Genomic DNA, 27128 nt, shown 5'->3' on the forward strand with positions numbered 1-27128 from the left:
AGGTAACACCATGCGACGTATATCTTCCGCTAATTAGTTTCCCTGTTGGTAAACTGCATCTTCCTTGGGCAGAGGCCCCTCTGCCCCAGTCACCATGTTTGTAGAAACTCCTCCCCCGTAGGTAGGACCAACCATGGGATTTCTCCACATGACATACTTCCGACAAAGCTCGGCAAGACCATGTGACGTATTTCCACTCAAAATACCCCCCCCCCCCCACCCCCTCTCTGGGTGGGGTGTGGTTTCCGCGGTGTCTTCCCCTTGGGAGTGACACCCCCCCGACGTAGACCTGGTGGCCCCAGTCGGTCAACAAAGTTCACTCTTTTTTTGGGGAGAGAAAAAAAAAGAGAGGATAAGAGGCCACGACTGGGCTAGCCTGTCTCTATCTTTTGGGCAGTCGACTTGCCGGCCTAGTGCGCTGGCTACGAGGCACACAGTGGTCTGCCCGTCACACACCGCCAGTTCATGTAACACAGTTCAGCCAGTTGTGTCGTTTCGTATAGGGACCCCTAGTGTCACTACATCGACACAACGACGAGTGAGTGACAGATAGGGAACGTCCTGGTTACTTGCGTAACCTCCGTTCCCTGATGGAGGGAACGAGACGTTGTGTCCCTCCTGCCACAACGCTGGACTACCCGCTGAAATGTCCGGGACCTTGTCTCGGCTCCTCAGCGCAAAACCTGAATGAGTGGTTGCATACTAGCTCCTTTTATACCCGTATGTTCGTGGGAGTGGTATGCAAATACCACTTGCCAATTTTCATTGGCCTTTTTTCAAAGTCCAGAGGTGTTTCGGGCTCCCAAGAGTGACCCCTAGTGTCACTACATCGACACAACGTCTCATTCCCTCCATCAGGGAACGGAGGTTACGCAAGTAACCAGGACATTTTAATTGATTCCTAATGTAGCTCTGGCTAAATGTGGCTATTTGCATGAGGACCGGTAACAGAAGAAGTGCATTTTCTAGAGTGATGCAGAGAGTAGAGACGTGTCCTTGGCCTACTGAATGACACTGAAGGAAACATGACTGATCAAGGCAAACAAAGGTCAGGCTTACAGCTCTTGTATGATGAAGAACTCTTTCCTGGTCTCGAATGCATCAATCAGCTGTAGGATGTTTGAGTGTTTGACCCTGGAAAGAACACATCACAGCAGAGAGTTGAATAGTTGCTTCATCTCACATAAATAAAGAACAGTGCTTCAAAAAGAGTGAGAAAGGACAGAACAGATCATGATAAGGGAGATACATACAGTGTCTCTCCCTATTTCTCTCGTTCTCTCTCTATCTTCTCCACCAATTTTAAGCCTCATATTCTGCTGAAGAGGTAGTTCACGCCTAAAATGATGACAAATGTCATCATGTCATCATTTACTTAGCCTCATTGTGTTCCAAACCTATATAACTTTTTTCCCCCTCAGTAGAACACAAAAGGACAGAATGTTAGCCTCAGTCACTAGTCACTTTCATTGAATGGAAAAAGATCCAATGAAGGTTAATAGTGACTGAGGCTAACATTCTGTCCTTCTCCTTTTGTGTTCCACAGAAGAAAGAAAGTCATACGAGTTTGCATCAACATGAGTAAATCAGTGGCGCCTGCAGCTGTACGGCCGTATGCACTGTGCGTACTGACTGTTTACAGTAGCGCCCAGTGACCACAGATATAGGTGGTGTAGATTTTTTTTTCTTCTTTTTTTGTATTATTCAAATCCTTCAACTCATTATTCAAGCACAAACATGCTGACACAATATGTGGTGTCCTTATTCCACCACAAGGCGGCACTCTTAGAACATAATGTTGATTCTAATATTCTAAATAAGAATGCTTTATCTTAAACTGTTGACTTGTTGAATATCAAAATCTAAATCAAAAGTTTTTTTATAATGTTAAGTGTTGTTGAAAAACCCCAGGGAGGAAAGGTAGAGAAAGAGAACTATCTACACTCTATTAAACTATCATACATTTACACGTTTCCACATTATTAAAAAACTAAATGTTTTATAAAGATAATAATGTTTTAAATCACAGTAAATTTAAAACAGAAAGTTTCAAGAGCCAGTGCTTTTTGACATACAATTATCTATTGATTGCCAAATTATTTTTATGTCTGGCTTGTCAGGACCAAGTTGTTTGATGGTATATTTGTCTTGAATTTGCAGTAGAAACGACACACTGTTACACACACATTTATCGTTAGTGCTCACCATATTCGCAATCTGTCACACTGCAGGCACGCACTAATACTACCTTTGGTTTGGCACTACGTTTATGGGCAGATTCATTTCTGCCCCAATGGACCATTTTCACAGACCTGTTATGAAGCATTTCTGCCTTCTTTAACAACATAAATGTAGCAAACTTTTTTATTTTTCCAATTTTAGTGTAAATTTATAACATTGTAATTTGTACCTGGAATTAGTAAAAAAACTAACAAAAAAACAAGTTACCACAGCTGCAATGAGACTTCTAACACTGCTGAGGGAGTAACAGAAAATTTGGCCTATTTATTCTCTTCTTACTGCTGTTATCCCACGCTCTATATTTTTATCTTCTTTTGCAAAACTGTGAAAGCGTAATCATTGATTTTTTATTTGCTGTTGGAGCAAACGGTTACGCAAAAATTGTATTTGCTGTGGTCTCCCATTCACCACCATTCAAGTTTACACTGCTATGTGTCTACTTTTGCTCTCCAAACCAGATATGTGAAAAGGGTCCATGGGTCTCAATGAGGACCACAGATTTCCTTTGGAAAAACTGAGGGGTGCTGTAGAGTTCAGGAGGGCAGCAGACTCTCTGCCCCACATGCATGTATGTCTATATCAAACACTGTGCAACGAAGCTTACAGCTATATTACAATTTAAAAATAGAACAAAAATTTATCCAAGGCCTGCTTTTAAATACATATGTTAGCATATTGAACCCATTTTCATGGGCAAACAAATTACATTATTGGCAGTTTATAATATGGATCTATGTTTTCAAGTGGATAAATATTTAGGTGGCACTCTGCCCTACCTGCTTGTATAGACGAACTGTGCCTGTTGTCTAAAAGAAAAAGCAATGCATAATTCAGGCTTGTAAAACAGCCTGAAATGTTTGTGATTCAGTACAATTCATTGGGACCACTCTCTCACGGAATCATTTGGAGCGGTTTCTCACACAGTAAAACAGTTGCCATATTTACAAACACAGAACAAACAGCATGGGATAAAGTGGATATTTATCTACAATCAACTGAAACCAAATGCTGCCTTTTTGAGATGTAACTTTGAGAAACTTAAGCTAGTGCTATGTCTTGAGAACAAGGGCCTGTTCACACCAAACATGTTTTTGCGTTCGCTCATGCTGTTTTTCAATAATTTTCCATAAATATTCGCTATATGGATGTTTTTACCACTACGTAATTTTTACTATGTTCAATCATTTTCCATAAATATTTGCTATATGGATGTTCTTTTACCACTACGTCACTTTTACTATGTTTTTATCATCTCTCACAGGAGCGCTGCATGTTTAGATGCCGTGTCAAGTTAAAAATAACTTCAACTGTTAAAAACGCATCTCGAGACACCTGTGTTCTGCTCTTGTCGTTGCTCTGCATCTTGCTTTTGTAACGCGAGAACGTGTTTGTTCTGAAAGGTTGTTTTTTAAGCTTTAGCCAGTGCTACACATACTCGTGAAAATGAATAAATGCTTCTCTTAAAGTCACCAAATTGAACGTTTTGGTTTTGGACCCCGCTACAAATAAGTGCAGCTATACTTTAGTCAGATTCCTTCGCATACCCTCAAATGAAATCCTGTAGGTGCCCCTGCAGTAAATAATGACAGTATTTTCATTTTTGGTGAGCTTGCCCTTTAACACTCATGCTCTGTTCAGATTTCAGACTTTACTGTTTTTATATTTGGGGTCTCTGAGAACCCAAACATAAAAATCAAAAATTTTCACAGAGGACGGGGAAGTGTGTTATCAAGTTGAAATTTAGTTTATAATCAATTCTTATAAGATTTTTGAAAGTCGTGAAGTTTCAACCAGATACTTCAATGTTTAGGGTGTTAAAATGTCCTTTGGCTATCTCAGATCCCAAACAGAACATGAGGGTTCAAATTTCTCAGTGTCCTCTCAGATCAGCAATCTCACAAAATGATACATCATCTGTTGATGTTTTGAGCCATACATTTTCAAGATTATGATCTCGTTCTTGGCTGCCTTCCGCACTTTCCTGCCATCCTTTTTGAGGAATTTCTTGCACACAAAGACCTTTTCCGTCTGTCGTTCCTTCACCAGGCACAGCTCACAAAATTCTTTCCTGCAGAGATATTATACTGAATGCTGCATTCTACAATACAGTAAATGCCAAAAACCTTATTGTGTTACACTGCAAACAATTGTTTTCTTCTGGGATAAAAAAAATAAACATACCCCAAGATATAATCTGTAAAAACAAGTTTTAATATCTTATGCAATTTCACTTCTCAAGGAAATGTATCTTGTTTAGATATTTTTACTTGTAAACAAGACAATGATTATTTTGCAGTAGGCAATATACTGTATATTAATAATCCCGCTGTTGTGACAAATACATGTATTGGGAGAAATGTGTTCTAAATTAATGTTTAATGAGATCATTTGTCTTGTTATTGATGGATTGGCTGTCTTAAGGATATAATGACAGATCTATGCACACTCACGCCTTGAGGACCTGTCCAATCTCGTATTTGTCAGTGATGTCTGACAGGCTGCTGTATGTCCGCCCAGCTCGCAGAGCAAGGCACCCAAATGGCATGACAGCATCCACCTGTCCAGGGGAGAATAAGAAGCATACACATACCATTACAGATATCAATCTCAATAAAACTAATGTCACTCAATCCAGAGGAAGAAATGTCTTCAAAAACTAGCCTCACCAAGACAGGTTCCACAAAGAATTGTGAAATACTATTGAATACTATTTCAACTTGATTGAAAAGGAAATTTAAAAATTAATTAATAATTTATAGAATATTAAATATCAACTGGAATCATTGAAATGGCTACAAAATAGGGCTTGAAACAAAACCAAAAAATACATTTCAAACAAAGTCAACTTTGTTTTTTCTTTCAACAAAGGATCAGTGAAGGGGCAATGCTTAACCTTCAGAAAATGTTGCTTGTCAACCTCAGGAGGGTGCATTCAATTTTATACCAACTCTTTTATGTTTATTTTTTTTTTCTTTCATACAAAATTTGGGACATGTCTGCAGTTTTAAACCCTGATTTGTCTGGTGTCATTATTTACCATCAATAAATAAATAAATAAATAAATCAGTTAGAGGGCTGCAAGTGAAAAGGGTTGCAGATTTGCCTAAATAGAGCTAGATTGGAAACAAATATTGTTGTAGCTATTGATAAAAATAACATTTCTCATGAATTGTTCAATCACTTTTCTTCCATAGTGTTTGAATTTTTACAATAATGGGGGGAAATTATATGGTAAGTGAGTTGGATTCGAATGTGGGACACAACTAAATAGTGTGTAAAGCCACATTAATTTGATGTTAGATAATAATTTAACACATCCAGTAGTTCTCACTCCCAATAATAAAATTTTGTATCTTTATTACCTTAAAAAACAAAAATGTGTACTTTTCATGGAAAATGCCATAAAGAAAAATATCCAAATGCTGCTTAAAGGCTAGAAGAAACAAAAGCAACTCATTTGCATTAAATTCTCCCAGATGTATCTGATGTATCACAAAATCACAAGATAAAAATGTCAACAGATGGTTGAGAGGATGTGTTTCTTTGTGCAGGGAAACCAAAGATCTTTAAGATTTAAATGCTGATGGTGTCAGTGAGAATGAGCATGATGTGAGTGAAAACATCAACTTTATCAGAAGAGAGAGCACTGGACTGTTAGCTGTGTAATCCAGTTTCTGCCCCTAATCCCTAATCCCTCACATGGATCCATGAAAAGGGAGGGGATGGGGATACAGTAGGGGAGGTTGGTAACTAGTGAAATATTACATAACCATAACATTATGACTAAGTATGTGCTGGATTAATGCTGGAGCACTGGTTGCACCACATGGATTGTTCTGGGAATGGTCCATCTGATATATGAAATTATTAATGGGAAGATTGGCTGTGATACTGTATCTGTTTTATCTGTGTGCTAAGAAAAAGAAGTGATTTCCTAGTACATGACAGCTGTTTATTCTAAAGCAAAGTCAACTTGGTGTTCTCATATGTGCTTTGGAGATATGAGATATTATATTTGTTATGTCTGCATTGCTATTTCTGCTACCTGCCTTCTGGTACTACTCAAACAAACTGACTTATAGAAAAGTCCATTCAAATCAGCTCAACAATCATTTTAACATGACAGGCATCATTCATAAACATTTCAACATTTCAATAATTAAAATATGACACCCAAAAACAGAGTCCTGAAAGTCATGGGGCTCAAAATTACAGCCTGATCTCATGACATTTACGTGACAATGGCAACATTTTTGCAAACTAAAATTACATGCTTTATTGTACACATTTGGCTGCAGTTTCCTAGTGAAATGTCAAGTGGGGGTGCCAAAAGCAAGTGAAATGATGTTGTAATCAGATGAGGTTTTTAAGGTGAATATTAGATGGATATTTTAATGAGTAAAACGTACCTCCCTAACCTAAAACTTGAAACTAAACCTAACCAATAGTGCATTAAAAGGTAAATGAGAGGTGAACAAAACAGAGATCCTTACCCTGAACCAACCCCTAAACCAAACTGATAGTGTTAGAAAAGATAAATGAGAGGTGAAAAAAACAGACATCCTTACCCTAAACCAACCCCTAAACCTAACATATAGTGTTCAGGAAACTGCAGCAAAACGTAGAAAGCAGCCGTAAAACTTGGTTTGCATAAAATTAGTTATAGTAACATTCATTCTATGAGACTAGGTTGCAAAATTATGATCGCCATATAGTGTGGAGGAGAACATCATATTTTGTGTTGTAAATCAAGTGTGAGTTCATAATATTTCATCTATAGGCGCAATAAAGACAAGATAATGAACTGTTATGGGTTTCACTTTTTTTTAATGGCAAATGCACAGGAAATTACACTTTTTGAGCCAGTGCAGTTAAGCATCTTCCTTCCCTCCTATAGGCACATTTTAACACTCTTTCCAAATGGCATGAATGTAATGACAAGAGATGTTCAGACTGAGCGTGGCTTCCCTCCGGAGATGCATTCAAATACAGGAGGTGACATGCTTACATTAGGGTAGTGATGTGCATGTTTTGATGGGAAGCTTGGATTGAAAGGATTGATTACATATGACATCCCTTCCTCATTAGTCACACTCCATACAAGCCTGTGCCCTGCATCACTGGACTCAGGTGCACAGTAAACACACTGAATTGCACATCATTCTTACACCACTGCATATACTACATTGTATTGTATAGTACTGTACATTCCATAATATATTCCATTGTACATAATACAGTATTTTCCATTGTTTTGGAGTGAACACAATTACTTCTGGGTTTTCATGGAAGCTGAACCCGTGTCTCAGAGATTGCTCGGGCAACATGCTATCAGTAGAGCCACTGAAAAAGGAGAACAATTTCTATTTGATGCAAAAATGTCTGATGGGGGATGACGCTTGTCAGTAATTTGGCAGAATGGGGTCGATTTCCAGGTACATTAACTTTGCGGAAGCTACATATGTGGATTTCCCATGTTATCATGTTGACCTTTCTGGAACACCAACATAAATTTGCACAGTATATTTCAAATGCTTCTATTTCTGTAACTATTCTATATATTCAACCATTTCTATTTGAACTCCCATGCTACAGTACCATATCTCCTTGTGCCTTCACCTGTACCCCACCGTCTATGTTTGTGCAATTCACGCTGTGTGACCAAAACAAAATTGTCCATTGGGGGATCAATAAAATCATATTGTATTGTATTGCATCTTGTAGGAAAAACTTTATTAATGTGCCATTTTGGGATATGGTGCTTACACACAGCAAGGGAACAAAGAATTATGAGTGCTCATAATTTCTCAGATCAGTTAAAAAAATATATGTAGTTTTAATTGGGGTCCCATGTATATTCATGGTGGCTATTTTTGCATGCCTACTTACACATCCTTACCCTTTACATAATGCACACACACATGCACACACCCATATTTCACTCCAAAATTAGCATTAAAACATTCCCCATCCGACAGAAGGCAATGTGTCCACTAGAGACAGAGTTCAAGAAAGAGATGGAGACAAAGATGAGACAGAGGGCTTGAGGGGGGCCTTCTATAAAGACCAGCTCACAAAAGCCTCTCTCCATCATTAAAGACCATAAGATCCAAAAAGGCACCCTCACCACCAGCCTTCCCCAAGATGCTTCTCTGTAATGGTGCTTTCTACTCTCTCCTGTCTGTACTGCTCTTATTAAACCAATGAATCTTCATCTCCAGGGACACACACATTAAGCACCAGCACCAATCCCACAGGATGGATGAGAGGAGCTGCAGAGATCTCAAAACACATCTGAACCCAAACCCACATACAGAGGCCATGTTTGGAATAGCATACAAGCATCCTGCTCTTACTATTTCTACAGTATACAGTATGTGCCCAGTATGCAAATTTCCAGTATGCACGATGGAATTCCCAGATGATCTACTACATATGCCAAAATTTGAAGTGCCCCAGCTGGAACATCCAGCTTAAGCTGGTAGCTGTGATTTGGAACATGGTAGCTGATGTTTAAGTGGTCTAAGTTGGTTATAGAATGGAAGTGTAATTCGCCATTATAAAAACCCATAGGAAAATCCAGAGGGAACCCATGGCGAATGCTCTTCTGGATTTTTGGACTACAACCTGAATAGCTCTATTAACTGACCGGCTACCATGTTCTAAAAACCAGCTTGACCAGCCCTAAACTGGTATTACATGCTGGTACCTGGTTTATTCCTGGTCCAAGATGGTCTTGGACCAGTTAATTACCAGCTTAAACAAGCTAGAAACCTGCAACCACATCTACCAGCTTGAGCCATATTTTTCAACTGGGATACCAGAGCACACTGCATACAATACTGTATCCCAAAATACAAAGTACTGGGGTTGACCTTCCATTTCCAGTGTGATGAATGAACCAGAAGTAATATGAGCCACATTTTTTACTTTTTTAAATCTCATTTTTGAATTATTATTTAAATGGTCTGCCAAATGTTAAGACACTTTAAACAAAAAGCATGTAAAATGCAAAATAATCACATTATTGTCCAAGATATTCAATTTATTTCCAAGATGATATCTAAATGGCAACTTGATGAGGTCATGTGATAAAAGCAGTGAGGACATGTGACATCAATGTATTATACTACTGTTTGAAACATTTAGGGTTGCATAACGCATTTTGTTTCACTTACTATTTTGGAAAAAAATAGAAGGCAATATACAATGCATACAGCAAAGTATTCGGTAAGTAAAGCTAGTAATCCTTTTCGAACAAAGCCATACACACAATCCAGCACAGCAACAAGCTCCTGAAGTTCAGAAGTCAAAGCATGCAAAGAAAAAGTTTGATCCTTCGCTTCTTCCTCTTGCTTAATCTGGTGCTAAATTACAGCATGCAGTCCTGCTTTCATGCCCACCTCTTAGAGACAAACACCATAATCATTATCATCCTGCTGGGTTTATTATGCATTTGGTGTTCTGAAACAGAATTTTGGCTCTGCTGGGAGAAATATTTGCCAGAGCCTCGGATAATGCCTCACATTCACTGAAAATATTGAGAAAAGACTCATCTGAATTAGTACAGCAAATGCTCTGCCTATGATTCAGCTTCTTTAATTGTTACAAATACATGTAGTTTTGGGGTAAACTTTCATGTGGAATCAACAATGTTATCGCAGAGTGTTGGAAGTTTTGCATCTCTGCAAGCATGTCTATAAATAGGACCCCATTTACACCTGCTATTGACATACGTTTTGGTATGCAATGTCAGAAACTGTTAGACCTCTAGAAATGTAATTGTTTGTGGTCAAAGGTGACGCATTTGACACACAGGTTACTACATGGTGTAAATGATGAAATGTATTAGTCTGAGACAGATGTTAATACCAGCTGAAAACAGGGTATAAGATTCCTTTTTTTTTTTTCATTTCTTTTTTCATCCATGGTTTGGACTTTTTCTGAAATCAATAACTTATCCAACTTCATTGCTGAATTCTTGGAATTGACTATGGCATAAATGTAAATGGGGCAGTATTAACCCCACCCAGACTGAGGCAGCTGAGCTGCTGCTATGAGCAGCTGGATGCTCCACGGATCAGGGATGGGAGGGGGGAAGGGCTCTCATTCACACAGACAAGATGCTCATCCAAATTGTCTGCTCCTCAGGAGTGAGCCTCAGAAATCTGGAGCTGATGCAAAAGGACATCTTCCACACAGAAAGGGCAGCACAGGCCTGGATTAAATCAATCTTTTCCCCTTCAAGTGCAATGCAGTGAATGGGCTAGAACTGATGGTGAAGACATGGCTGTTGATTTTTGTCTTTTCCTTAAGGTCTTATATGATGCATGTGACACATGAATATGTGTCTGATGCTTGAGCTGTAGACTCACATAAGGAGAATAGATAAAAAAAGAACTAGAAGCCTGGACATTGTGTGATGTATTAGAATGTTTGGCCAAAATTAAGTGAGTAATTTTTGTACTTCTAGCATCACCAAATGGAGTTGCAAAAAGAATGAATGACTGTTTTCATACAGGTTTCCTGAACACTCCCCCATCTGCCATTGGTCATTTAAACAAATAGCCCTATCCTAAACTCAACCAATGTTGCTGTGTCGAGCTGGTCAGGATATTCAAACAAACAGTGTTTACTCATCCTACGAATGGCTTAGGAGAAATTATTTTAACGTTGAAAAAATTATATACTCCAGCTTAAGTTGTTTAACCTCCTGAGACATGAGCATGACTGCTGTGTGCATTTTCCATTTCCTTTTTTGATTTTTAACTAGTAGCACCGGAAAAAAAACATGCAAAACATTCTAAAAATGCATGGCAACAAATGTGGACAGTGGGACTAAGTTGTTAAATTCTAAATAATACAAAATTATTGAAAGTTTGATTTTCTTTTTTTATCAAATTGTTATTATCTTTCCAGGAGTGTTGGTTATTCATGTTTTTGAGACGTTACAGACATTACATCAGAAATTAGCATACTAAATTCTGATTCAAAGTAATGTCCAGCACCATCCAATCACTGCCAGCTTTGTTAAAATGAAATGATACTTTATACATTCTGAATCTATGTACTGATTATCATTGTCCCATGTCTGGCAAACATGTTGAGTGGTCCAAACATCATATTCAGCCTGAAACTGAACTTTTGGTTGGATTTTAGGGGTGAATGCACTTAGCTGCATAGAGAGCTATAGGATGCTCCCTTGTCCCTATTAAAAGAATGACTTAACCTCCAGTGTGCTGTCCGTCTGTACTGGTCTCAGAACAGTTTTAAATGCACCTTATTTTCATCCTAACTCCATATAAAGCCTCTGAAATAAAAAATTTTCAGCATTTGGATGAACCCATTGATTCTCAATGTGATAATGCACAGTAAATATAGGATTTCTCAGGAAAAAATTTACTTAAGTACACATTAGTGTACATTGTGTTTAGCAGTGTGGCGTTTCATGATAAATCGTTCACACTTTAAAAATGGCAAATCGGATTAAACTAGATACTCTAATCTTTTGACTCAAACAGGTTTCAGTGTAAAAATGTAATTAGGTTTCTTACTAGTTGTGTTGGCATTTCTCCCAAAGACAAACTCTGCTGTGATCGGTGCCATGCTGTTTTGACACATGACTCTGTATGTCAAAAGTTTAACCCTTTACTGACAGCACAGAGTCTCCTAAATTGAGATCAGTTGGTTTAAATTAATTTAAATTATGCGTTGCATATAGCGAATCCAAAATACAACATCCACGCATATGGACACGGGGTCGCACGAGGATAAAACAGAAATGAATTCAAATGTTAATGCTTTGTATCATGTAGGCCAAGGAGCAAAATGTATGTGTTAAAAAGACTGCAGGCTGGTTCATGTCCTACTGTATCTTTCAGGCAGGTTTTTCAAGGTAGTCTGGAGATGCGTGGTGTCCAATTCACATCAGATACTTACTGAAGTACCTCAGGGCTCAGTGCTTGGTCCACTTCTCTTCTCTATATATACAACATCACTGGGGCCCATTATTTAAGCACACAGGTTTTCTTACCACTGCTACGCCGATGACACACAGCTCTACTTGACTTTCCTGCCTGACGACCCCACTATGACTGCTCGGATTTTGGCCTGCCTGACAGATATCTCGGCCTGGATGATGAAACATCACCTTCAACTTAACCTAGCGAAGACCAAGCTCCTCGTCTTTCCAGCCAACCCTGCTGTTAAGCACAACATTACTGTTCAGCTGGGTTCATCTACAATAACATTATCCAAAAGGTTAGAAGTCTAGAAGCAACCATTGACAACAAACTCAAGTTCACAGACTACATCTCAAAAACAGCCCAATCCAGTAGATTTGCACTCTACAGCATCAGGAAGATAAGACCCTTCCTCTCTGAACATGCCACACAACTCCTTGATCAGTCTCTTGTCATATCTAGAATAAATTACTGCAATGCTCTTTTAGTCTTCCTGCATGCGCAATTAGGCCTCTGCAAATGATCCAGATTGCAGCAGCACGTCTGGTTTTTAACAAACCCAAGAGAGCGCATGTTACACCCCTCCTTGTCTCTCTTCACTGGCTGCCGGTTGCTGCACGTATCAAGTTCAAAGCTCTGATGCTGGCACCAGTTTACCTAAAATCATTCCTGCAGAGCTACGTTCCCACAAGAAGGTTGCGGTCTGTGGTACCAATACTAATAGGCACCAAATCACTTTCCCGGACTTTTCACTGTACCTTGATGGTGGAACAAACTTACCAACTCCATCCGTGTAAAGACACAACTTTTTCCTGAGCACTTGACCCTACACTCATAACATGTTTATATTAAAAAAAGAATTGTTGCACTCCAATCTCTTTCTTGACTAGTACTTTTCTAATACAATTGAAAATTTGTAATGTAGCACATTTCATGTTACTGTCTCCTTAGGTTGAATTGCCTATGTTGTATCCTTCCTCATTTTGTAAGTCTCTTTGGATAAAAGCATCCACTAAATAAATACATGTAACTGTAAATATAGGTAAAACAAGACTGTGGATTGTATTCACTTACAAAGATGGATGCCATCAAAGCTTTCCTGCAGAAAAACTTCTGGGACTTCACTCTTATCCTATTATCTTTAATATTAACTTTAACTGTTAAGTATGATGACAGAAATCAATTTCATTGTGGCTATGGCACAATATAATGAGGCACTACTATGGTTCGCTGTACTCTCTTCATTTCTGCATATGTCCCTCTCAGAGGCCAATGCATCAGTTTTATTTCCTTCATTAAACCGTTTGTCTGCTCACGGCATGAACATACGCTCCAACCAATTAAAATCAGTGATCTCCACATATTTTATATTTTCCTTATCACTGAAATGTCTGCAAGCAACAACAGAGCAGAAAATAATTTAAACCAGCCTTTTTAATATGCCAGCTTTGCTCAGTGCAATAATATAAATTTACTACATCAGTCTGCGGGAGTAACACTGGGTGTATGTTTTGTTGTTGTCAGAGTTATGGACATATTTTAAAACACAGCTCCAAAACTAATGCAAATGAAGCCAAATGGATCACTTAAAAATGCTGCTTCTACCATTTGTGTTTTAGCCATGACCCCCGAGTTGTGAATGAGTCTAGACTCTTTGGAATGGAAACATTTTAACTTACATTAACACTGCAACAACTGATTTTCTTGTTGCCCAGTAAAAAATATCAGTAACACTTTACATGAATTCTTCCTTTGTTAAGGGTGTATAAAGACGTTCATTTAATGAATAATAGTTCATTTTCAAATGCACTGCAATGCATTGATATGGGGTTATAACAACATAAATCAAAAGGGTCACTGTCATAGAATACTTGCCAAATAGTGAGCTATTTTACCTTGCTTGTTATAAATGACTGATAACATCAGTAACTTATAGTGGACACTTATACATAATTTATTATTTAAGGAGTTCTTTAAGGAGTTCCTGACACTGGAAAACCATGTACATAACGTTCACTATTATTTAATGGTCATCATGCTTTCTTAGCTGTGAATGAGCTTGAAAAACTGAACAGTGTTCTTGCAGAGGACTTTTAGTTACTAAGACTCTAGGTAGGTTGGGAAACCATTCTTCTGACATCAATGTGACAAGGGAAGTGACAACAAAAGTGAGTCAAGAAATTACATTAATATAAACACAAAGCAGATTGTAGCAAACAATCCCTGCTTTCAATATCACTATAATAATCTATTTTTGCTGCATTGTGATATAAATCATGAATATGGGCATTTTAAGTTTTTGATTAATATAAATATGAATAAGTGTAAATACATTTAATAAACACTTAATAAATATAAAGCATTTATTGAACGTTAAACTCACTATTTGGAAAGTATTGCATGAAAGTCAACCTTTTTAATTCATGTTGTTATAACTGCATATAAACTTTTTACACCCTTAACAAAGGCACCATTAATGTAAAGTGTTTCCAAATATCTAAACATCACGAAAACAAGGTACATTTTCTTTAGAGCAACTGCATACTAGAGAGATGCATAACTGCATAAGATAATAATCCTGTGTCCCAGTCCGCACCCTATCCACCCTAAATAGTATCCGAGAATAAAATTAGTCCCAAATCATAGTATGTTGAAATAAGTGTTCCAAAGTTGCCCGGATGGTCTACTACTTCTGGAAGAACTGTTGATCCGTGAACACTTTTTTGGCTAATATTGCCCACAATCATTTGCTTGACAGAGGAGGAGTTTCGCTTCAGAACTACAACTGTCACACGTAAAAAACTACAAAAAAATGGTTCTCTTTCAGATTCTCTTTCAAGGGAATGTTGTAATGATGTAAAGAGTAATTTGACACTGCCAAAAAAAATAAAGAAATAAATAAAGTGATCCAGCACAATGTCATTCAAGTGTTCTGTCTTTCTGACTTTTACGTTTTATGTTCAAGTTCAGCAGAAAATCTATGATTTTTACTTTAGTTAATGATGAATCAAAAGATCACATTTATAACTTCAAAGGGGTCATGAAATGCTCTTTATATATATATATATATATATATATATATATATATAGTTTTATTATCGTCCCTGAGCTCCACTGATAATGTTAGTATTTTTTTTTAATACTAATAATTTAGTAATATATGATCATTTTCCACCCTGTCTCTAGCCCTCTGTCTGAAACACTCAGTTTGGCCTCAGCACCTCCTTAAAACGTCAACGTAAACGCCACTATTGTGACTGGCTAGCATCGTGCAGCCCCTCAAATACAGCCATATTTGAAACTCAATCTTAAGAGAATTAACCAGCTCCACAACAGTATAAAACAAAATTTCAGGGTTTACACATAACGCGCATCCAACACATTGCATCTGAATATATTAAACTGATCATCTCAAGCACAACTGTTAACACTCAGCACCATAAACTATCTAACAGTCAAGATATTTGATATATTCATGAATGGAACTATTTACTTAGGTTTTGCGATTGGGTCCAATAGTGTTTTTAACTGCCCCATCCTTTTAACAGTTCCTTTGCAAAGCTTATATCGTATTATGACTGTTTCACAAGCAATCCACGCTGATATGAGCTGAAAAAACATGCAATCCACGCTGAAATACACTGAAGAAACATCTACATGATGCACATACATAGTCCAAAGCACAGCGTGAACTAGACACACACACATCCAGTTTCCAGTAACATCCTTCAATGAAATGCACATCACTTGAAACGCATCAGAATGGTCAGAGACGTACATCTAGTGCATGTTTACATACACCAACAATTAAAAACAGCACAGATGGGCACTCAAAACAACAAAAAGCACAGCAGCTGAATGGAACCGAATTGCTTCTCCTTTTCAGAGTTGTTACTTTGACACTTCATCTTTTAACCCTTTCGCATGTACGATCAAACTGGTGAGATTACACTAGGCTGAGCTCAGAGATGTACGATCAAACCGGTGTGATCTGCATCTGTGCTGCTATTTACCAGCAAAAGAGGGACTGAAGCGGTTGTCATATGGCACTTTTCCACTGCACGTTACGTTCGACTCAATTCTGCTCGCTTTACTTTTCTGAGCTTGCTTTTCCACTGCAGTTTAGTGCCGCCTCAACGTGGGTGGGATTATAGGCTGATCGTCATAGTTGCACCGCCTCTACTGCCGTGACATCATCTTAAACACGACACAAACATTACTGACCATAAACAATAACACGACCGCTAGCTGTTAGCTACTAGCTCATTGTGCTGCATAAAGCAGTTGTTGCATGGTGATAAACTGTCCTGGTTGTTTTAGAAGCAAGCTTCCAGTACCTGGTCAACTAAATAAAGTGAAGCTTTCAAGCAGAATATTGAGTTAACGTAACAAAACATACCATCCTCCATCGTTCGTGGACTCCAACAATGCAGATTCCAGGGCACTCTCCCTCCCATTGCTCACCGGTCTATTGCCATAGATAGCATCCATTTGGTCGAACCACTTCCACTTTCTTCTGTTTGAACCACTCTGGCTGTTGTGGTCCTTGATGGTTCTGTAGTCTCTTTAGTTTTTTTTACTTTTCCCTACACTGTTGGTAGGTCCAGTGATAGCCGTGTGCAACCAACAGCTGAGACACTTCCTGAAAGACTTTTTTGTTTTGCGTCGTTTCATTCGTCGCTAATGAGATGAACGTCTGCACCTCGTTTATTGACCACGGCGTGGTTTTGCGCATAGCCATTTCTTTTTACAATTCAAAAGTCACGAGAACAAATGATATTGCTGTCGCTGTTTAAACTTTAAAACTAGCTGGTTGATGTCCTGTGTCGCAAATAGTGACGATTCTCTCTGACCAATCAGTGATCTGCAGGGTTTTGACATCACATTTAGTATCAGCTCAGCTCGCTTGGAACCTCAACCGAGGTGGTACTAAAAAAGTATCAGGTACCAGGTACTATCCACAGTGGAAAACCCCCAAAAAGCGGGCAGAGTCAAGTCGAGCTGTACTGTGCAGTGGAAAAGCTCCAATAATGAACCAGCTGCTCAAATAGTCTTTTCAACATCACAATATCTTTATTTTTATATTTTACAAACATTCAAACAATCACAAAAAAAAGCAGTTACTGTCGGAGCACACTGTACCGTCAGAGCGAACTGTCTTGGCCAGCGATGTGGCAATGTATTCTGGTGTCAAACAAAGAATATACAAATTAGTCAGTCCACTTGAGCCTTCTCCCATTCCATCCGTAACTCATTCTAACTACTTCCGGTGCTGGGAAAGTGGAAGGGCTCAGTTTTTAAGAACCTTCTATGATGAACTGAAAATCCCATGTTGCATTGCATGTAAACAATATGGCAGCGAGCATAGCCGGCAAGCGCATTCGTAATAGCATCTTATCTATCATAATCAATCATTATAAACATCTAAAAACCACATTATATGTTTGATAATATATAATCTGACCTTCAGTGCACCTGCTGTGATTTAATCTGTCCTCCAGTGCATCAGCTGTGAAGTGTAAGGTAAGATTTTTTTTTATTATTACAGCGCGCATTAATGAACTCACACTGGGGGGTTCATCAGTGCAGGAGAAACTCACGTGCAAATAGGTTAAAAGCGGCAATAGATACATGACAATGGACAAAGACTTCTGTTTAGTGCCTGTTTATATAGAAAAATAATTAAAAATAGTCCAGATCAGTCCCCTTTGGTGTTCAGGAATAGTGATGCCACACTAGGCCTGTCTGTACTGCTCTTTCTCTCCTAGTACGAACTGAGCACCAGTGGGCGAAGCCGAGGGTGCAATGATTTTAAGTAGGCATTGATGTTGTTGCTTTAATGCTTTTTTGTTTGAATTAATGAGCCACCTAGTGTTACATTTCATCTGCAACACATTGAAAACATCACACATTGATTAATACATTTGGTTTGCATTAACTATACATAGTACATGCATCGTTATATCAACTCATCAGCAGCTCTCCAAACTAAACACCCCATGACAGATCTTCAGTGTGCTGTTTCTTCATTGTAGGGTATGGTAAATAAAATGCAATGAAGAATAATGAATGAAAGATAGTAAAAATGAAATGAGGAATGTGCATGTCATGTTAACTGTAACAGGAGGATAGGGAGTATGGTGACAGGATTCACGTAAATATGAAACTGAGTGGTTTATGAGTTAATGACGAGTTCTTTTTTACATGATAGTATGTCCCAATACTTGCACACTCTTTACTACACTCTCAAAAGTAGACACTTGTCCATAACAAAATGAGTATACATTTTAAGGGCATAGCATAAGTAGGTGAATTAGGACGCAGCATACGATTTGCTTTCAGAGAATATTTCTTGAATTAATCTCTTTTTATCTCACCCCACTGGCAATTTGTTTCTTGTTTTAGGCATAAACCTAACTAATTTTATGATTAACTATTTTGTTAGATTTCTGCTTAACAAGAAAAACTGAAACAAGAATAAGTAATTTTCCAATTTTGGGATAAGAAGAATAAACTAAATTCATAAGATGCAATTTTGCTTCTCAAGTAAATGTTTCCTGTTTTAAGGATGTTTAAATATTTTAATGGAAAAGAAGACAAATATTCTGATGAGAAAAAAAAGCGTTTTTAGCAAAAATCAGATTTGACCAAACCCAATTAAAACTAGAAGACAGTGTTTTCCCCATCCTAGTACAGCAGGAGACGTGACTATTGCTCCAGTTTGGTGTATAACGAGTTTTTTAAGCGTGCTGCCAGCTGTGGTGAAAGAGCTCTTCATGAGACCACTCTTTCAGCAATTCTGGTGCTTTTTTTTTTTTTTAACACGGATGCCTGTGTCCTATCAGAATCTAAATGAGGTCCCTGGGGTCTCGCACAGCCAAGGCCACATACAAGTCATCCACATCATTACCTTTCTCTGTCTCTCTACAGGCTGCTTTTTTTGCTATAGATCCTGTATATCTCCCAGTGGGGAGGCAGTGGAGCTAAAACAGGAGCCGGTGTGTATAACCTTTGGCCAACAGACACCTGCAGATAAAAGCAGCGATTGACTGAGTAGAGCAGAGAGCAGAAATCAATTTGAAGAGTAAAGAACAGCCACAGTCAAAGATAAAGATACAGACACAGTAAAGCTACACTGTGGAGCATGTTCTGCAAATGTCTAAATTATTCATTCTCATTTGAGGATTGATTGGCGCTCTGCAGACTAATCATTTTCTTATTCAGTGTCTTCGTTTCTAGTAAAATATCGAAATTTGCTTAATTCAAGATAATTTACTTGAGAAGCAAAATTGCATAAGAATATATTTTGAATATATTCTTGTAAGTCTATTTTTCTTACCCTAATGGCAAATAGTTTTTCTTATTTTACTTATAAATAATAATAAAAAAATGGTTAGATTTATGCTTAAAACAAAAAATTGGCAATGGGGTAAGAAAAATTCAAAAACTTAATTTAAGACATTCTTTTCTTTAACCCTAAAAAAGGGCGAGCAAATAAAGGTACAATTAACGAATTGCTATTTTTCAACACATTAGGGCCGACAAAATACATTTCCTTGTTTTTCTCTAAAATATTGCTTTTTTAATTTAAATTTCATAGGTTGTAGAAATCATGAAAATATCATTAAAAAGATATGTGTTTGCCTCAAGATGAGCTGCCTTCTCAAAAAATGCTGCCTTTTTAATTTAGATAAAGATTGTGAGTTAATGCCAGACATTATATATAAAGTAACACGTCCTCAGTATTTACATGAACCCCCTTTTCAATATCTTTCACAAAAAGTTGACCGACACACATTTATTGCTCCTCTCCCAAGCTTTTTAAATGTTTGTATCCCCCAGGATTATTATTATCTTATATTGTTATCTTACACGATTTTGCTTCTCAAATAAATTTATCATGTTTTAAAGATGTTTAGATACTTCTACTGAAAAAAAAAAAGAACAAAAAAAAAAAAAAAAAAGATTAAGAAAAATATTTTTGCCCTGGGTAGCTCAGTGGTAAAATACGCTGGCTACCACCCCTGGAGTTCGCTAGCTCGCGAATCCCAGGGCGTGCTGAGTGACTCCAGCCAGGTCTCCTAAGCAACCAAATTGGCCCGGTTGCCAGGGAGGGTAGAGTCACATGGGGTAACCTCCTCGTGGTCGCTATAATGTGGTTCATTCTCGGTGGAGTGCATGGTGAGTTGAGCGTAGCTGCTGCAGTGGATGGCGTGAAGCCTCCACACACGCTATGTTTCCGTGGCAACGCGCTCAACAAGCCACGTGATAAGATGCACGGGTTGATGATCTTAGACGCGGAGGCAACTGGGATTCGTCCTCCGCCACCCGGACTGAGGCGAATCGCTACGCGACCACAAGGACTTAACAGCACATTGGGAATTGGGCATTCCAAATTGGGAGAAGATTTTTGCATATTTACTTTTGATGGATCATGTGTGGTAGTAAAACTAGGTGTGATGGAGCGTCTAGTGGGTAAATGTGTTTGTTTGCTGTTGTTGATGATTTATGCATTAGCATTGAGTTGATTATCGCTGAAAGGTGGTGCAGTAACTCATGCTTAAATGCTGTAATAATAAAACAATTCTCACTTGCCTACCAACTAATGTGACTTTAATTCAGCATTATGCAAAAACCTTTGGGTTGCTCAATGTTTTGGTCTGAGTTACTCTTATTCAAGTGAAAATATGCACAACTCGCCCTACACGCACATACAAATTAAGAAAAATACAGAATATAGATTTGAAAGTCTAATAATTGTGTGAATGGGGTGGCTTGTGTGACCCAGAAATTAAAACCACCCACAGTCATAATCTCCACATTTTCTGTCAGATTATTTTATTAATGGGGTCGTATCATTTTATTTCTTTCCTTGAAGTCCACTTAAGTCCGGTTCGAGAGAGAGAGATGCACTCGGCCGCGTTGCATGTGTGTCTGTGTCCTTCTGTTTTCTGTTGTTTTAAGTTCATTTATATCATTTAAGTTTATGTTTACTGTCCCGCCTCCTCCTTGCCCATCCTTTAACTGTTACACTAATCCTACTCAAATACATGTGACATCAAATAAACAATAATTAGGTCAGAAGTAATCCAAAAGTAATCCAAAACAATCAGATTAGATTACTTTAACTATTTAAACCAAGAGATTACATTACTACAATTTTATCAAGTTTAATTGAAATCATTACCAGATAATAATTCAGAAGTAATCCATACAGCTCTGCCTAATTTATTCAGGTTGATTCAGTGATGTTAAATAATATTAAATAAAACATTGAATAAAACTAGATAATTTAGATGTTACCACATGAAGCACATTTTTAAGGTTAACCTTTTCTTTAGTGTAGTTTTTCAGGAACAGCGGTCAAATATACAGCATATTGGACATTATACGGCAATATTTGACTGCCGAATGCTGCGATTGACCAATCAGAATCAAGTATTCCAGAGAGCTGTGTAATAATCAGAGGTAATGCCCCCTGCTAGCATGCATGTCAGAATTCATCCTAAAAACACACTGGTCCGGTAACACCATCTTCTTACAACACCACATGTGTGAACGCAGCTCCTTTGGTTGAGCTCATTTTAGTTTATTGGCCATCTCAAATGCTATAAAATTGGCCTGCCCATTGATAAAATGGTGCATGGTGTAATAATTATTGATTTGTATTTCAGATTTATAATCACCTTCTCGGATGAATAATGTTGAGGTTGATTGATTGAATATTGCATAGGCTACGTGAATTAATGTGAAATCATTCACAACTCAGCTCACCTACAGACATTTGTGCATTGGCATTTACTCACACACACACACATGCACGCATGCACGCACGCACATACACAAACAACACAAACATCCTTTTGGCACTCTCTTTCACCAGCTGTGATGCTAAACTAACATTGCAGACTGTTCAATATTCTGTTTGAAAAATGCTTTAGCTACTCCACTCTCGATTACTTTATTATTTTTATGTCAAATTAACCAAACAGAAGCTGTGATCTATTATTTTTCTCCAAATCCAAGCCCCGTTGATGATTGGACCCTAAACAGTTTGTCCACCCTCTGTATCTTTCTATTTCTATGAAGCTTTGATCCTTCACTCTGTTGGTAATTTTTCCAGCTATCCCTTTCCTGTGCTCAGCTTCTGTTTTCAAATCCGACAGTGGAAAGAATGCACATAAAACTAGAGAATAAAGGGCACAATCTGGGATAATAAAATTTTCTGATTTAAATCAGCAATGGACAAAGGCTTTGTCTTGAACATTGTTATACAAGCCATATTGGCAACAGAAACGGAGAGCATCTGTTATGCACAAAGCCAATTAAAAATTGTTGTCATTCATTGTTTACAACAAATGCAAAATGAAATCGTCAACTCAAAGAATCCTGAAATACCTTACAACACACACTTAAAGCAGTTTACAGGCCAAATACTGTAGTTATCAATAGAAATTAACCATCATTATGACATCATAATGTTAAATGATCTTTAAGGCATGGCATAAACAATTCTAAAAGCAGCTGTACAGCAGCTGTAAGTAGAGCATCTGCAGTATCGTCAGCCTCTGGCTTCCTCTCTACGGAACTGACACTTCTGCACACGTTATACCCTTTTACACTCATCTATATTCTAGTCTAGGGATGGGCAATACCACTTTTTTTCTTTCTAATCCAATGCCAAATACAACAGGGCAACATTGCAGAGATATTTGCTAAATTAGTTCATTTTTTTTTCCACTATAAAGCTTGAGATGTGCATTAATTTTCACACTAAATAAATAATAAAATTACTAGTTTAGAAAAAACAATTATAATCAATACTTTTATGTGAGGATCTATCCTCTTGATCGGTATCAGGAGTATCGATATTTCAAGATCAGTCTACCCAAACCTACTCTTATCTACACTTCAATACCTCCCTGTCAAACAGGGTATTCATGCTAATGAAGAACTTGGCAACAAACACGAGTAATGAATCAACTACGAAACGTCCTGGTTACTTTCGTAACCTCCGTTCCCTGATGGAGGGAATGAGACGTTGTGTCAATGCAGTGACACTAGGGGTCACTCTTGGGAGCCCCAAACACCTCGAATTGGTGAGTGGAATTTGCATGCCACTCCCCCGGACATAAAAGGAGCTGGTATGCAACCACTCATTCAGGTTTTGTGCTGAGGAGCCGAGACCAGGTCCCGGCCATTTCAGCGGGTAGTTCAGCGTTGTGGCAAGAGGGACACAATGTCTCGTTCCCTCCATCAGGGAACGGAGGTTACGAAAGTAACCAGGACGTTCCCTATCTGTCACTCACTCGACATCGTGTTGATGTAGTGACACTAGGGGTCCCTATACAAAATGCCACAACTAGCTGAACTGTGTTGCGTGAACTGGTGGTGTGTGACAGGCAGACTGCTGTGTGCCTCGTAGCCAGAGCACCAGGCCGTCACGTAACCTCCCCCAACGCTCTTATGAGTGTCGAACGGTCCATCAGGAACAAGTTGACTGCCCAACTACAGGGACAGGCTAGCCCAGCTGAGGCCTCTTTTCCCTGTCTTTTCTCTCCAAAAAGAATGGAATTTGTTAACTGACTGGGAGCCATAAGTGTCTGCGTTGGGGGGTGTCCCTCCCAAGGGGAAGAGACCACGGAGACCACACCCCGCCGACAAAAAAAGGGGGGGGGGCGTATTTTGAGTGGAATACGTCACATGGTCTTACCGAGTCTTGTCGGAAGTATGTCATGTGGAGAGGTCCCATGGTAGGTCCTACCCAAAGGGGGTGGAGTTTCTACAGAGCATGGCGACTGGGGGCAGAGGGGCCTCTGCCCAAGGAAGACTCAGTTTGCCATCAGGGAAACAATTTTGTGGAAGATATCACATGGGGTCGCCTTCGGGGAACCAGCACATGTGGAGCACCTACCTCAGTAGGGGGTCTCATTAGCACACATACTGGGCCGGTCAGCGAGTTTCTCCGCAAACTCAGCTGCCAGAGGGCTAAGGAGGAAAGTCATCCAGGGATCACAGTCTGTGAACACGACTGGGAGTCAAGAGCACACTTCTTCAACTCAAGGGAGGGGAAAGGCGCTATGCGCAAGCGGTAAACCCGGCCAGTTGTCCCGGAACTTACCTGCTCGTGCCTGCCAATACACGGAATGAGACCAGCTCAATCCAGAGATTGTAGAACCTCGCAAAGGTGTTGGGTGTTGCCCAGCCTGCTGCTCTGCAGATGTCTGCCAAAGAGGCGCCACTGGCCAGGGCCTAGGAGGCCACCTCACTCCTAGTAGGGTGGGCTCGTAACCCCACAGGGGGTGGCACATCCTGAGCCTGATATGCCATCGTGATGGCGTCGATGACCCAGTGGGCGATCCTCTGTTTGGAGACAGCGCTTCCTTTCCGCTGTCCACCAAAGCAAACAAAGAGCTACTCGGAGCTTCTAAGGCCCTGCGTGCGATCCAAATAGATGCGTAAAGCTTGCACCGGACACAGCAACGCCAAGGCTGGGTCTGCCTTCTCCTGGGGCAGTGCTTGCAGGTTCCCCACCTGATCCCTAAAAGGAGTTGTGGGAACCTTGGGCACATAGCCTGGTCGGGGTCTCAGGATCATGTGAGAGTAACCCGGACCAAACTCCAGGCACGATTCGCTGACAGAGAATGCCTGCAGGTCCCCTACCCTTTTGATGGAAGTGAGCGCAGTCAGGAGGGCAGTCTTCAAAGAGTGTGCCTTAAGCTCAGCTGACTCCAAGGGCTCAAAGGGAGCTCCCTGTAGACCCTGAAGGACTATGGAGAGGTCCCATGAGGGGACGATGCGCACTCTGGAGGGATTCAACCTCCTAGCGCCTCTCAGGAACCTGATGATCAAGTCATGCTTCCCCAAATACTTACCATCTACTGCATCGTGATACGCCGAAATAGCGGCTACATAAACCTTCAGGATGGAGGGGGACAGCCACCCCTCCACCCAGCCTCTCATGCAGGAAGGAAAGCACTGATCCGGCTGCGCATCTCTGGGGGTCTTCGCATCGGGAAGAACACCACTTAGCAAACAGATGCCACTTCAAGGCATACAGGCGCCTCATAGAGGGAGCCCTATCCTGAGTGATCGTGTCTACCACTGTGGGTGGTAGGCCACTTAGGTCTTCCGCATCCTGTCCAGGGGCCAGACGTGGAGATTCCAGAGGTCTGGTGATGGTGCCCCATCCCTGAGAAAGAAGGTCAGGGGAATTTGCCGGGGGGGGGATGTTGCGTGGTGTGTGAGATCCGAGAGCCACGTCTGGGTGGGCCAGTAGGGTGCTACTAGGATGATCTGCTCCTTGTCCTCCCTGACCTTGCACAGGGTCTGTGCAAGTAGGCTCACTGGGGGAAACGCGTATTTGCGTAGTCCAGGGGGCCAACTGTGTGCCAGCGCATCTAAACTGAGGGGTGCCTTGGTCAGGGCGTACCAAAGCGGGCAGTGGGAGGATTCAACAGGTCTACCTGTGCTCGACCGAATTGACTCCAAATCAGCTGGACCACCTGAGGGTGGAGTCTCCACTCTCCCCTGAAGGTAACCTGACATGACAGCCTGTGAACACTGCTGCAGTGTTGAGGTCGTCCGGGATGTGAGTGGCTCGTAGCGACTTGAGAAGCTGCTGACTCCAGAGGAGTGCAATGGGAGCGTAGACCACCTTGGCGGTTGATGTATGCTACTGATGCTGTGTTGTCCATCCGGACCAACACGTGCTTGCCCTGGATCAATGGCCGAAACCTCCGCAGGGCGAGCAGTACTGCCAACAACTCTAGGCAGTTGATGTGCCAACTCAGCCGTGGGCCGGTCCAGGAGCCGGCGGCTATGTGCCTGTTGCATACGGCACCCCAGCCCATCTTGGAGGCATCTGTTGTAACCACGACGCACCTGGAGACCTGCTCTAGGGGAACCCCTGCCCGTAGAAATGCAAGGTTGGTCCAAGGGCTGAAGAGACGGCGACAGATCGTTGTGATGGCCACGCAATGTGTCCTGCAGTGCCATGCCCATCTCGGGACTCGAGTCTGGAGCCAGTGCTGAAGCGGTCTCATATGCATCAACCCGAGCGGTGTGGCTGCCGCTGAGGATGCCATATGCCCCAGGAGCCTCTGAAAAAGTTTCAGGGGAACCACTGTTCTCCATCTGAACGCCTTCAGACAGTTCAGCACTGACTGTGCATGCTCGTTCGTGAGGCGCGCTGTCATCGAGACTGAGTCCAACTCCAAACCGAGAAAAGAGATGCTCTAAACCGGGGAGAGCTTTCTCTTTTCCCAGTTGACCCGAAGCCCCAGTCGGCTGAGGTGCCGGAGCATGAGGTCCCTGTGTACGCACAGCAACTCTCAAGAGTGAGCTAGGATTAGCCAGTCGTCGAGATAGTTGAGGATGCGGATGCCCACTTCCCTTAGCGGGGCAAGGGCAGCCTCTGTGACCTTTGTGAAGACGCAAGGGGACAGGGACAGGCTGAAGGGGAGGACCTTGTACTGGTACGCCTGGCCTTCGAAGGCAAACCGCAGGAAGGGTCTGTGTCAAGGTAAGACTGAGACGTGAAAGTACGCGTCCTTCAGGTCTACCGCCGCGAACCTTGATGCCAGACGCTCGCTAGAATGCGTTTTTGTGTCAGCATCTTGAAGGTAAAGATGGAGGCTGAGCTAGAATGCCTGTTGAGAGAGAATAGTATAGAACTAGTGAAACACTCTGAATGGGCTGCACCAATAGTACCTGTATTAAAGCCTGACAAATCAGTGAGACTTTGTGGGAACTACAAGCTTATGCTAAATTGAGTATCCAAGTTGGAGTAATACTGCTTTCTGCGCTGGGCTCCACACTGGGGCCAGGCCACAGGGGCGGGCTGCGGCGGAGCCGATGTTGTAATTGCAAGAGGACGCCCTTGGCGACGAGCAGACTGGGTGCGGGGTCTTGAGCCGCGTCGGG

At 40.5% G+C, this 27128-nt stretch overlaps 1 protein-coding gene across 1 annotated transcript in view; it reads right to left on the bottom strand.

The window, feature by feature from the left end:
* LOC127420474 (calcium/calmodulin-dependent protein kinase type IV-like) overlaps positions 1-27128 on the bottom strand; it is a 72870-nt gene that overhangs the window by 17449 nt on the left and 28293 nt on the right. Inside the window, exons 2-4 of the mRNA XM_051662796.1 lie at positions 4692-4798; positions 4178-4309; positions 1060-1134 (exon numbers count right to left, since the gene is read on the bottom strand). Of these exons, the coding sequence (XP_051518756.1) occupies positions 1060-1134; positions 4178-4309; positions 4692-4786 (302 nt within the window). The 5' untranslated portion in view covers positions 4787-4798. The remainder of the gene's footprint in view (positions 1-1059; positions 1135-4177; positions 4310-4691; positions 4799-27128) is intronic.

This window comes from Myxocyprinus asiaticus, chromosome 29 (assembly GCF_019703515.2).
Source record: "Myxocyprinus asiaticus isolate MX2 ecotype Aquarium Trade chromosome 29, UBuf_Myxa_2, whole genome shotgun sequence".
NCBI lineage: Eukaryota > Metazoa > Chordata > Actinopteri > Cypriniformes > Catostomidae > Myxocyprinus > Myxocyprinus asiaticus.